General features: G+C 39.6%; 1 protein-coding gene and 1 long non-coding RNA gene across 2 annotated transcripts; one reads left to right on the top strand and one right to left on the bottom strand.

Moving 5' to 3' along the window:
* Positions 1-1,088: 1,088 nt before the first annotated feature.
* Positions 1,089-13,231, bottom strand: syt11b (synaptotagmin XIb). The gene is made up of 4 exons (XM_067509195.1): positions 12,937-13,231; positions 8,664-9,598; positions 5,219-5,339; positions 1,089-3,559 (listed from the first exon to the last, which is right to left on the bottom strand). The coding sequence occupies exons 1-4, from the start codon at positions 12,968-12,970 to the stop codon at positions 3,249-3,251; spliced, it is 1,401 nt and encodes a 466-aa protein (XP_067365296.1). The 5' UTR covers positions 12,971-13,231; the 3' UTR covers positions 1,089-3,248.
* On the top strand, positions 5,349-6,854 carry LOC137129844 (uncharacterized). The gene is made up of 2 exons (XR_010914774.1): positions 5,349-6,001; positions 6,629-6,854. It is a non-coding gene; the product is annotated as an uncharacterized lncRNA (long non-coding RNA).
* Positions 13,232-14,318: the final 1,087 nt, after the last annotated feature.

Raw genomic sequence — 14,318 nt, 5'->3', positions numbered from 1 at the left:
GATTATGTTCACTATTAACACAAGAGAACAATTTGAATCCTTGTTTGACAAATGTGAATTTTTACAATCATGTGATGTGAATGTTAGGATGCTTTTCTTTTAGAAAACCAGAACTCCGACTTCTCCTTGTCTAGAGGGTGGTCTTGCCCCATCCATAATGACTGAGACCTGTTGTTTATTGTTGAACTTCACCTTTATTTTACATGTATTTTTTTGTGTAAAATCAGGATGGAATGAAATGCCAATATAACATCATAGCTGACGTGGTGGTGGCCTGTTGCTCTTTGGTACTGTAAAAATTCTCTTTGCGTAATGAGGACACTGTTTTGAACTTACCATCAGTTGCCTTTCAGCTGAAGATCAGCATCATATTTATCATCCCTACGTATAACATGCAGCAAACCAGCACAGCCAAATGGAGAACTCCCACTGTGGCTGGTTCCTACAGTCAGTGGTCCGGCCCAGCCGCACCAGCTGTGGTGGAAAACAGCACTGGAAAGCTAAAAATCTGCCAGACATAAATGGGCAGGTGGAAAACAACGGGAAACTGGCTTGTCAGCAGAACCTTTGTTCAAATGTGTTTAGGTGAGTGTGGCTTTGTGGTGGTGTAGTGACCATGTGGAAATGGTGCCATTTAGTTGTTTTCAAAGAGTTTTGCTGTTAACTTAGGGACTTTAAAGTGATGTATATATTCAAAAGTATAATGTGTTTTGTCCTGTGCTTTTTACCAAAGGCTGCTGCTTAATGAAGGGCTTGACCCTCGCATCTCGCAAGGGAAAGTAAAGTAAAACATTTTCTCTCCATCTCAATCTATATCTGAGGTGGACTTCTATACTGTTTGTGTTAAAGCTGTGAGGCAAAAAACTACAACATCTACGCCTTTGACCAGACTTGTACACTTATGTTCAAGTGTTTCAATACTCTTTTATCAGGAACACATTCCAAGTGAAACCCAGAAACATCACATTCTTACTGCAGTTCTTTTTGCTTTTAGTCTTTGTGTACTTTTGGCATCCCAGTGAAAATACATGCAAACAAACACTCAGAGAGTAACAGAACATTTTGAACAAATCAGGCATAAGAAACTGTCATGGCTATCTTGTTTTTTTATTTGCACGTCCAATGAGTGTCAACAAACCCAACACAGAGGTTAGCATCCAGGTCTACAGCAGGGGGGGCACTCAAACACACTAAAGCTCCAAGGACATTAGACAGGAAGGAAGCAGCAACATCTTCAAATCTGTACAAATCTACAGTCACTCCACAGCTGCAAAACAGGCTGCATGTGGTTTATTTCATCTTTTCACAACTGTTCACATTGCTGAGAAAAGATTAAGTGATGTGGCTGCTTCATGACTTCTTTAAATCTCTATAAGTCAAAGTGAATTCCGTTTACACACTTTTATTAATCTCTAAAATGTTAGTGAGCTTCAAAAGGAACTAAAATGTGCGTTAATAGTTGGAGAATAGTCTGATGACAGAATATTAACTTAACCTCAGACAAACGTTCAGAAACAATAACAGCTTTAACTACTTTTCTGTAGGGAAATGTTCACACGAACAAATTATTTATAAATCAGTGCAAATTAGAGAAGAATTTTGGTTAAGAAGATAATGAAAATGTACAAAATGAGACACTGAGAAAGGAGAGAGTACTGAAGCTGAAGGGAGCTGTGATGATTTTAGACCCCAACATAAAAAACGTACCCACATTGTTTAAGGACATTGTAGTGAGATCATGACTTGATTTCTTTTCTTACTTTGATAACAATATCATGGATTCCATTATTTATTATCTCAAAATATCTTGTTGCCATGTTTGCTTTGAATTAAGTAAAATCTGGAACTAATTAATCTGAAAAACTTTAGTAAATAATTTTTACTTATGTGATTTTTAAAATCATCAAAATTCACAAAAATAACAAACCTTAAATTAGGAAACATGTTATACCAAAGACACTGAAGTGTAGCTGAGATTTTTCCTAGTGACACAACCTGGTTTAGCAAATTTGAAACTAGTTACTTCAGATGTCCCAGTCAATTCCTTGACCTTAATCAGATTTCTTTAATCCACTGTATCTGCAGATATTGATCTTTTCTATGTGATCTGATCCTTTATCGTCTGGGTGAATCCATGTATTTTACCAGCCCCAGCATCTGAACTCAGTGTCTCTAATGTTCTCTCTCCTCTGCACAGGAAGCTGCTCTGTAGAGTCTGACTGTGAAGAAGACCAGCAAGTTAAGACTTAACATGTCAGATTTCAGGAAAGAAAGGAGCAGATTCTGTTTATTGTAATGGATATTGAACATTTAAAATATGCCTGGATTGCCCACCACCTGGACAGGGTGCACGAGGAACAGTAAACAGTACATTTCAAAGTAACAGGTCTAATAGAGCCAATAATCACCACAGCTGCTTTCAGCCTCTGCAGGAGGATTCAGTAAAGTAAATATGAGTGAAAATGGTTAACATTACAAACACGTATTTTACATTGTCTCTCAGTCTGTGTGAAAGCTGGATCATTAGCATCTACTCAGTCTTCAGGCAGGAGACCCACAGTTTGTGAGAGCTCACCCATGGGTTCTGCTGCAGGATCGATGAGTGAAAATTATTTTACTCAGGGACTGGAACCACCACACTTCAGGCATGGAGCATGCTATCAACTCAAACAACATGTATCCCTCAAACCACTGAAAACATTTGACTGGGAGCGGGACAGAGGGCGAGGTCTGTAGCAGTGTCTTATTCGGTCCTACTAAAGACTAATTTTAATTGGACAAACTCAGCGTTTAGCTATATGCAGTGTTACTTCTTATCTTCCTGTCAGCAGTTCTCTACTCTTCATCTGGAGTTTTTTTCTTTTCTGACACACATGCGATGAACTGCATGACAACAACAGCACGAGGGGATTTCATATATTTTTTCTTTTTAAATGATAAGTGAGCATTCCCTCCCCCGTCTACACATAATGGCAGCCAGGAGACATGAGAACAGTCTGAGAAATGGATGTGATGGTTCTGAGTTTAAAAACAGCTTGCTTTCTTTTGCTGAAGAACTGCAGGACTTTTCTTAAGACTTGCAAAGGTTTAGAGAGAGATAATAGAGACAGAGAGAGTTTAACTATGATCACAACAGTGTGAGTGTTTGTGTGTAATGCGTGTATGTATGTGTATGTGTACTGTACACTGAGTCTTTATTTCCCAGCAGTTTACTGGTGGAGTGGCAGCTGCTCACTGCTGGTCTTCCCTCAGTACTCACTCAGGTTGTGCCATTTGGAGATCTGCCTGCGGGGGTTTTCACAGACCTCCCTCCAGTGAGAGGCCCCAGAGGTGGAGGGACTGTGGAGACCGAGCAGAAGGCGGCCCAGCACCTCGTTCTTGGTGGTCCTGTCAAAGTCGACCACCAGGAACTCCACAGAGATCTCGGGCAGCAGCTCGGGCGGGATGTCGTAGATGAAGGACTCGTTGAAGACTGGGTTCAGTGTGCATTTCTTCACATGGGTTTTCTTCTTGGCAATGCGCTTACGGCCGTAAAAAACGTTCACTTTCACATAGGGGTCTGAGGAGAGAAGAGGAGTTTGTCAGAATTATTTTTAAAGAATCATCAGAGATGAGACAGGTGTGTGCAGTGATCGCTCCTCAGTGCAGAAAAAAGGAAATTTTATGGTCAATGCTTCATTGAAAAACAATCCAAACACCTTATTAGTGCATAATAGTAATGTAGTAACATGTGGTTATATAATAACATATCCTGGAGGTCTAAAGGTTAAAACTTTATCCAGGTTTTCAAAACTAAATAAAAACAGCTGTAGCTCCTGAACCACACAGACATCATGAATCAAGTTTTACCAAAAAGGAAATAAATAGATCAAAAAACACACATACAAAAGACAACAATAATAAAATCAATTCTAAATAACCTGTCTTGTTGCTTTAGCTGTAAAATACAATCTGCAATTAACTCTTAAATTCAATGTCATTACGATATAAATTTAATACGACTGTTATAAAAAGTGTTTTCAGGAGTCTTTAAATAGACACCTGCGCTCCTTTCTTCGTACACAGATTAACAGGTTAGCCACATAATTTTGTTGACGAATTAACTTGATCCCTGTTTGAAGTCTTGTTTAGATCCACAATCTCAAACCCACTCAGGAGCAGGTTTATTCTTAGGTTGAGTCAGTGTAAGCATGATAACCTCTCAGATTTGAACTAAGTATTTAACTAAGCAGTTCATCCAAGCATGGATGGACCATTCTTCTGTAAACCATCTAATCAGGACAATCATAAAAAGAGATGTGTGTTTATGAAGTTGATAAAGGTATGTGCAATGCAACAGTATGTGGGTCTAAATAAATGACTGTCACCAACAGCAGTCTGATGACGTTCATTATGAAAAACATATTAAAATCACTTATCAATAGCCTTATGTGTGTATGCATGTGCTTAAGTGAATGATGCGAAAATACAATTCAGAAAATAAAGGACTGTCTTATTTTAAATTGAGTGACCCACTGTCACGATCCACATTTTGAACCACAATTTAGATTTGTTTTTCTTGCCCCCTTTTGCCCTCACATCTGCCCCCATTGTTTTGCATCTTTAAAGTCTTCATAACTGCTTTTGTGCCCCCCTTCACTCTTTCTGTCTCTTTTTCATTATTTGCACATAGACTATGGGAAAAAATTATAATTATGATTTCAAATGGGGCTATGTGATCTACTCAACAACCCCCAGCATGCAGTTATCCCAGAAGATAAAAAACAGCTTATTTGATCCACTTCTTAAGTTTGTTTGAGGAACAAACAAAACCAGCAAACCTGATCCAGGATTAGAACATCTAGCATTACTGATTTGATCTGTCCAATCACTTGCAAAGGATAACCCCCAGATATTAAACAAATGATATTCTAAATTACTAAAACCATTTTTACATGTATAGCCTTATGTTTTTCTCCACTCATAAAACACTCACAAATTTGTTGTGGTTTTGTGTTGGAGCCAATGTGGGTGTTAGGTTATTTGGGTATTTTCCTCCATAGCCACTAGGGGGCAACACTGATCCTTACAGTTGATATAAGGCACTTTAGCAACACATTAACAAGGTGCTAAAGGACCTTTAGTCACATAATTGAAATATTTTGTCTTTAAAGTACTTTGGCCAAACACCTGTTTGTTTGAGCTCTACAATCAGCCTCACACTCAGTCGTTGACTTACTTGCTGACAGCCCAGTGATGTCCATCTTGGGGAGGTGTCGAGCCTTCAGGACGACCACACTGAGACGATGGGACACTGGCTGGTAAGACAGAGACACCAGCAACTCCCCACGACTCTCACACTGAAAAAAGATAGAATAGAACATGTTCATAAAGATTGTAAATTAAGTTTATATCACATCACTCTATTTGCCTAGCACCAAATCACAACTAATTCATTTCAAGCCACTTTACATAATAAGGTGAAGACCTTACAGCATTATAAAGAGGAACAGCTGGTTTAGAGCAAAACTAAACACAAACATAATACTTTCTCTTTCTACAGAAAATACAGATTGCTTTTCTGATGCAATAGTTTTTTTCTTCAATTTGTTAAAACCACCTCTTGATAACTAATGAGAAATTAGAAACACATAATGTGTAAAACAAGATTCTGTGCATGAGCCGAAATGTGCTTTGACCCATATTAATGAATATTGTTGTCAGCTCCATTAATAAGCATTTTAATTGTAAATTATTTCTACTAGAGCTGATCAATAAATCAGCTGAGTGTCCAAATAGAAGCAATATATTGGATTTTTGTTCCAAATACAACTAATGGCTTTTGGTTTGTTTTTCTTTCAACTCTGAATATCTTCAGTCAAATCAAAATGGGCCACTGTGGTGCAGGAAGGTAGAGCAGTTGTCCACCAATCTCACAGTTGTTGGTTCAATCCCCAGCTCCTCCGGTCACATGTCGAAGTGTCCTTGAGCAAGACACTGAACCCCAACTGAGTTGCTCCTGGTGAGTGTTGGCCAGCTGCATAGCAGCTCCCCCATCGGTGTGTGTGCGATTGTGAGTGTGAATGGGTGAATGAAAATCAGTGTAAAGTGCTTTGAGTACCAATAGGTAGAAAAGCACTATATAAGTGCAGAACATTTACCAAATATGAAACAATCACTACTGCTTGGTCTTCTGTGGATTGTACAAAATAGGAAAACCGTGGAACTATTCATTTCTGCATCTCTTCCACTGTTCTATGTCCTCTCCTCTTTAGTCAACAAATGTCCTCACACTCTTTCCCTGTTACCTGATTTTCACTTTCCCCACATGCTTCTCATTCCTATAAATCTTTTATTACTGTTTTTCTGCCATCACACCTGCTTTACACTTGATTTACACCTGATTAAATTCCCATTTTCAACATTCCCAGTATCCTAAGACATACTCTGACTTGTTTTTCTCTTGGTGATCTAGTCATCTGATCCCGTTTTCCTTGTGCATTGGACTTCACATTAGTTCCCTTCCTGGATTTATGTGGACTCCCTGTTTATCATTGACATCAGCCTGATCTTTTTGACACTAAACTGATTTCTTGTGTGGTTCTATCTCAACAATAAACTGTTTTCTGAAGCTCCCTGTCTCACATAGGTCTTCATGTCTTCTCCTCCATCACCCTCAGCATTTGCCTCCACCTTTAAGACTGAGTGTTCGGACCAACTTTAAACCATGGACATATTAAAGCTGTGTATCTATGTCTCTGTTGCTCTCCAGTGACTTAACAAACTTTAACTATAAGCAGTTGAGGGGTTTATGGGATTTATGTTCAATAGGGCATTAACTACTCATATTGTTCAAGCACAGAGAAATTAAATCTGGATTGATAATTTATCTAGAATCATGCAGAAATAGTAATAAAGTCAATCTCTTTTTAACTGTAGCTTCTTTAGATTTTAATAATTTCTGACATTAACTAAAGGTTTTAAAGGTACGTTTAAGTTTGTACAGTTGAAATGTGAATACAAATGTCAGAGCTTTACTGTGGCCCATTGATAACAAAAGATGTATTTTCTGTGTCTTTGTAATTTTTTGTATCACCCTTCTGTTAATCAAAATTTTTTCTAACAAATGTAATAAAAGAATTGCATGTTTTTGTCCAATAAAACTTTAAGAGTCAGAGTAAGACCTCTGAAAGTCAACATACCCATCTGTGCTCATACAAAATCCAGCACAAATAAAATCAAGACAAAAACAACAGTAAGACTGTCACTGAATCTGATGATAAAGCTGTTACCATGGTGACAGCCACATCATATATTGTTCAACACCAACAGCTGATTCACAGAAACACAGGACAGGATTTTCACATTAACTGAAATCACGTTGTGGGGAGGATCTGGGTGTACAATTTTGTTTCTGCTGTTCTGTGATATACAATTAGGTTTGTACCAACAGGGAAAATGGTCAACCTAAATGTGTTATTGTGAAGTACCAGTAGTGAATATAACGCTGTTACTTGGACTTTAGACACAGAAACCTTTGCCAGTTTGGGTGGAGTATGGGTAAACAAAGCAGGACTTTCCCACTGGAGACCAAATTTCCCATCTGTTTTGAAACTACTGTCGATGTACTGTAAATTATGTGACAAACCAGTAAAATAAAGCAAAAGCATGACTTTTTAAAGCCTAACCATGTCTAACTCTTACCTAATCCTGATGTTTCTGTGCCTTAAGGATGATGCATTGCATCCACAGTCTTAACATTTTTGCCCATGCATTAATGTCTGTGTCACTCTGCAATTACACAGCCCACCTGCTAAGTGGTGGTGGGGTTACTATGACACTGAGTTTACTTTATTACTGTGATGAGGTTTTTTTTGGTTTACTATGAACAATAGTGACTAATGTTGGCACTAATACATGCTGAACCGCAATTACTTTGGGGGAAAAATTCAACACTGGACTGATTGAGAGAGAAGCCTCCGTACGTGGGGTGCTGTTTCAACAAACTGTTCTGTTGGTTGTATGATAGGGTAAGAACAGATGACCTTTATAAGTGATAAGGTTTGACCTCTTAATGGTTTTAGGGTAAACAATTCTAAAGAATCCCTTTGACTCTGAGGAATAATGTTGCAGATGATTGGACTAAACATTTAAAAAAAAAATATCTCAGTTAGATAAAACTAATTTTGCATCTCGTGTTTCTGCTCGTTCTGCCCGTTATCTTTTTTCTCCATCCCATGTTGTTCTATGGACATTTTCATGGTCATTTGCCCATGTTCCCAGTTGATTGTCTCTCAGTCAGCTCACCTGTTTTTTGTTATTGTGTGATTTCACTCAGTTGTCCGTGTTCAGACACACTGTTCAACTCATTCCAGTCTGTTCTTTCTTTATCTGTTTTTTTTTTGTTTATTACCTGTTCCAAGCTTTTTCTCTCACTTCAGACTCTTTCTGTTTTCCGACCCCTGCTTTTTCCTGACTTTGTCTCCCTGTAACCTTTGCCTGATTCATGAATGGCTGGACTGTCTGTGTTTAGGTCAATCAATCAATCTGCCTGTCTACACTGGCTCCTTGTGCCAATAATACTATAATAAACTGCTGTATTTTCTGCTAATGACTCCACCAATCACCTAAACCAAGAACACTACTGGAATATATACATTAAAGTGACACAAGCTGTTCCTCACCTGCATGTTCCTCTTGCTGATCTGCTGACTCAAGTGGACTCGGCCCGTACTGGGGTCAACACCCTTCAGTGGCACCACTGCCTCCCCGATGACATCGTCCCGGGCGAAGCGGTCAAAGCTGAGTACCAGGAAGTGCAAGGTGAGCTCAGGCAGCGAGCTGTAAGCCACGCCATAGAAGGTGAAGGTCTCGTCGAACAGTGGGTCCAGCGTCTTCCTCAGGACGCGGGTCTTGACACGGTGCTTTTTCTCCGGCAGGATGGTCATCTTAACGTAAGGGTCTGAGCTGCCTGCCTGCTCATCCATGGCAGGAAGACCCCGGGCCCCAACAATGGTCACTACCAGGGCCTTCTTAGGGAAATTGTAGTCGACGGTGAGGCTGATAGCCCCCAGGCTGGGCTCAGGTTCTGGCTCAGAGGATGCAGGGGTGAAGGGGGATGCCGTCTTGCTGCTGGTCTGGCTGCTGCTGGCCGAGCTGCTGTCCAGGCAGCAGTAGTCGGCGCGGACTGGCAGAGCCCGCTCCACCCGTGTCTGGCTTTGTGCAGGGACCGGCCCAGCAGGGGGGACCAGGTGACTCATCTGTAGCTGCCCTGGGACATCCAGGATGTTGTTCTCAGCGTCCACCAGCACCATGCCCCTTCCTGAGGAAGGAGTGCAGCCTCGTTCTCCATCACGGTCGGCATGGTCTGCCCGCCGGACGCCACGAACAATCCTTTTGCTGCTGCTGAGGGATTCTGGGTAAATGCTGATGCCTTTCAGCATGTGGATGAACTTGTAGGGGGGGTCCTCTGCATCACAGTAACGGTCACCGTGCAGCTTATACCGACCAGTCACACGCAGGTACCGGCGCTGACAGAAGGACCAGAGCAGAACCAAAACCACCACGACCAAAACCAGAACACCAGCTCCCAGAAAGCCTGCCAGCACCGGAGACATGGCTGAGACACAGAGAGGACATGTTAGAGAAACTGATCCACACCAGAAGGTCAAAATCTGCTTATTAGTTAAAATCTCTACATTAATTCTTTATGTTCTGACATTTTATCGACCAACATTTCCAAAGTGATCTGAAGCCATGTTGTGATGGACACAGTTCAGTAGCCACATTGCAGAGCATTACTGAATTTCCACAACCATGTGGAGCTTTGGATAACGACTTGGACAGGCAGTTCCTCACTGCTGAAGATGTAATGTTACAATTAGTCATTTGACAGACACTTCCATCCAAAAGGACTTATTTGTGAGTGACACATATGACGCGTAACCTGGCATTCTGTGTTCTGCACAAGGATATTTGAGCAGTTGGTGAACAACATGCTTTACTTCCTGAGCCACAGCAGCCTTTCATTTTTTGTTTTATAATAAATTAAGGTTAAACTTTTTTCTTAATCAGTTTGTATCTATAAAATGTCAGCAAGCATTAAAAACTCAGTTCTACATTATGCAAGCTGAAACCTGAAAAGTTTTCTTAAAAAAATGGTTGTACATACATTTTCTGCTAAACAACTAATTTTGGTTCCACCACAGTCCTTTGATCAAACTGAGTCTGAGAAGATTGATGTTGTTACCCTAAAACCCTTAATCCCAACTGTTAGTCCCTACTGAGGGTCACGTTTTAAACTCAAAACAGCCTAAATTTCTCATATTGCAAGTGAATCTTAAATCAAAAATGAAAACAGTTAAAAGGACTGAATCTACAACATCTGATTAGACGTGTTATCTTATCAGGGTATCTGCTGAGTCACTAATGAGGTAATCCACCAAAACCACAATGACATCATAGTTATAAACAGTACTGTCATCTATAAACACAATGGTCATCGAGATCATCACATTGACTCTCCTGAGGTCTTATTAGAAACGTGGAAGGACTCAACAGATGGGGGAGGGTTGTTGAGGCTTTCGCTTGCAACATAAGAGGAGTACTGTTGTCCTGTCCCACGAGGAAGCACTAATGATACCACACACAGAAAACTGTCCTGCACTGGAATTAAGCTGTGGTATAAACTACTCACAAGTTAATGAGAGTTTGTTTTTGATGGAAATGTAAATGTGTGGCCGTTTTGAAAAAGATCCAGTGTAAACTTACTGCTGCTGCTGAAAAAAGCCTTAGGGGAAAAAGAGAATAATGAAATGACAGTGACATGAAAAAATATAAATATATGGATATCATATGAAAAATACATTTTGACTTATAACATATTTATATGAAAGACTTCATAATGTCTATTTCTTACTGGAATGTTTAAAAAAATCTTCGTAAATATCAAATTTGTGACACATCAGTTAGCATTATATGCTACAGTTTTATAGTGTTTGCTGAAGCAGATAGGTTGTTTTGACACAGTTTTGACATACATTAAAATGTATTCGTATTGCTATTTCAGAGTGGCTGAAAATTTGCTGTGTTGCATTTACTATAAAATATAAAGTTTTGGCCACCTTATTGATTTTAAATAGGGTGGCCAAAACATTAGAACCATCTCCATAATAAACAGAGAATAGAATTACCCCCTTTCTAACTGTTTACCTTTAGCTTTAGGCAGTGAACATTTGTAACCAGGTTACGCAGAAACAAGCTTTCTCAGGTGAATGGGGAACGACGTTTACATACACTTAAAAAACCTGGTTACTGGGAATTTGTGCATACATGCAGCAGAAGAGTAACCTGACTTCTTCTGCACCTCCGACTTATTTTGGAAGCCTTTTTTATTTTAACTGTACAGTGACAGAAAACCCGGAGACATCACCTATTAAGGATCTCTTCTTTTGTTCAGCCTTTCACTCAGCTGCTTGTTCCCGTCTGCAGGGTTCTGTTATGCACATGTACTGTTGGAGAAAGCTAATTAGAAGCCTGGTTACATGTATACATGGCAAAAAAAAAAATCATCGTTGAAATCTACGCAGTGAAACCAGTTTTCCACATTCCCCTACCCCGACTTTGGAAACCACTTTTCCCAAGAAAATCTATCTAATGTCTTGAATTTGAATGAATTTCATATGAACTTATTGTTCCACAAGGAGTGTTGTTCATTTTTCTGAAGTGAAAATTTACTCTCATCTTCTCATCTTGGTACTTGGTATGTAACAACTAATGCTGTCAGATAAAACTATGAAGCTTCATTAAATGGAAATACTCAAATATATAAATAACTAAAAGTACAGTACTGCCTTTTATTTTTGTGTTAATGTTCTAGTGAGTTTTTTTTTCCACAACAGTGGAAAACCTAAAAACATTCAGTTTACTACCGTGTATGTGAAGAAAAGCATCAAATCCTCACAGTTGAGAAGCTAAGAAGAGCAAATATATTAGTTTTTGAGGAAATATTGTTATGCAATGAATAGACTATATAGGGAACAAAGAGTCCAGTTTCACTAACTAAAATGGTGGTTCAGACAGATTATAGGTTCTTAAAGAAGTTTTAAACTTACAAGCAATCAAGAATGATTGCAGTTTCAACAGACAGAGCTTCATTTAGATAAACAGTGACAATACGGCATTTAATCAGTAGTACTTAAATATTTTTAAATATACGTGATTGAGGTTAGATCCCGGACATTTCAGGGAACCAGAATCACCTCCGACCCAAGAGCAGCTGCTATATTTCAGCTTCTTTGTGTTCCCCACTAAAAGCATCTCAGAAAACGAGCAAAACGACCCTTTGGTAAATAATAATAACTGTAATATGTCCAGGTACGTCGACAGTATTTATTTTTTGTCCAAAGAGCACAGCGCCGGGTATAGACATGACGTCACCTGATACCCACCCTGACTTGCACGCGCACGGACCCGCACCCAGAGGGAGAGAACGAGACAGACTTTGCGTGTGAGCACGAGAACGCCCTGTTTACCGCGTTACCGGCTCATATGTTTTTTTATTTGTAGACGTTCCTAACAGCTTCATGTTGGTGCATAACGTTACTGCTGTTATGAAACTCTCTAGCGGACACTCCGAGGTTAATAAAATCACAGATTTGTCGATTCTAACCTGACTATGTTGCTCTTTCAGTGGGCTTAAAGATGAATAACAATGACCAGGGGGAACTTAGATGCGGATTATGTTAAATCGCGTCGGAGTAAATGTAAAAATACCGGGTGTTGGCTCATTAACTGGGTGTAGACAACTACGTGGGATGACACGGGACATATCAGTTAAATACACCTGCTACACCGACGGAAAAAAACATAGTATGCCAATAAAATAAGACTTTTGGTATTTAAAGCGAGGTTAAGCAGGTAGCGAAGCGCAGACAGATGAAGCAGAAAAGGCCTCACCGTAGGCGGGTCCCAGCTCGACGATGTCCGCCATTTTGTGGGGCAGCAGGATGCGGTTCTGGGCAAGCTGGCAGAAGAACGCAGAGATGGAGGGGACACCGACTAACTCCTGGGCTCTTTCACTTCACATCCATAGAGGACCTACGACAGACGAAGGAATCAACGAAGACCAGCCTCTGCTCCGGGGAATAAAGCCTTCATATGTCCGCTGACAGCAGCCGTGTCCGCTCGGGGTGACGCGCGGTCTGGTGGTGCGCTGTGATGCTCGCGGGAGGATACAGGGAGACTGCGCAGGAGCTCGTGAGGAGACTGAACAGATCGTCTATTGCCAGAGAGCAGTAACTCTGTGCTATCCCACTGATACGAAGGTCTACACATTCTCCACTACAGTCATTACCGCACAAACGTTAAAATAATGTTTCAAAAGCAAAACTGCTCGTCTACGTGACGAATTTTTATACTTCAAATTTATTATTTTATTGAACTATAATCACTGATCTATTTGTGGTAAAAATTCAGGTTTTGATTTACGTATTACATATGTACATGACTGTTTTCAGGAAACTAAAATAATCCAAAAATATATGTTTATTTTTATAAAATGAATTAACTTTAAACTGAGTCTTCAAGAGCAGAATCATAAAATAAAGCTAAAGAAATAACTGTAGCTAGTTGTTACACAGTACACACTTACTGTGTTTAATAAAAAATATGTTTAAACAAAATACCGAGAGATACTGAGGCAACAGTACTTGTCTATATTCTCGGAAACATTCATACAGTCTGACTTTTGTAAAAAAAAAAAAAAAAAAAGCTTTTGTAAATAAAAAAAAAGCAGAGTGAGACCTCTCTACATCATCCGCTTCACCAGACTGGTCCTAGTAGGAGTAGAAACTCCTCCCACTATGCTTCGTTAGCAGCGTCACATCATAAACAGGAAATGTTCTTATATGTACTTTTAATGTACTCCACCGAAGTGAGAATACATACACACTTACATAAATACGTACAAAGTACATTATATTCTGTGTTTGTGTGATTATAAACCGTAAATATTCTTAAATAATAACGCTTATTTGTAGAGCAAAAACCTTGTCATTACCTTATTTGATGAGGGCTCAGTCTCCATCATGAAGGATGTGTCTTCATGACAACTTTTCTGTTGTCGAAGCCAGGAGACTGCCCAGTGGAGATATGCAGTCCCCACCAAAAGTATTGGGACAGGAAGGCTAATTAATTTGTCACTATTGTGCGACCTGAGATAAAATCTCAGAATTTCAGTTTTTATTTGATGGTATTTACACCTCTAAAGTTAGAAATAAGAACACAGCTCCTTCTGTATAAATAACACAAACTGTATTTCTTTTCTCTTCTCTGTCCTT

This window comes from Channa argus, chromosome 7, assembly GCF_033026475.1.
Source record: "Channa argus isolate prfri chromosome 7, Channa argus male v1.0, whole genome shotgun sequence".
In the NCBI taxonomy this organism is placed as follows: Eukaryota; Metazoa; Chordata; class Actinopteri; order Anabantiformes; family Channidae; genus Channa; species Channa argus.
The sequence above is the reverse complement of the archived record's forward strand: the minus strand, read 5'-3'. Positions and strand labels throughout refer to the sequence as shown.

Excerpts from the sequence above, each read along its gene's own strand:
- syt11b (XM_067509195.1), bottom strand. The coding sequence starts at position 12,970 with ATGGCGGACATCGTCGAGCTGGGACCCGCCTACG. Across the intron at positions 9,599-12,936 it reads CGAGCTGGGACCCGCCTACG|CCATGTCTCCGGTGCTGGCA; the intron begins GTGAGGCCTTTT and ends TCTGTGTCTCAG. Across the intron at positions 5,340-8,663 it reads TCAGCAAGAGGAACATGCAG|TGTGAGAGTCGTGGGGAGTT; the intron begins GTGAGGAACAGC and ends ATCTTTTTTCAG.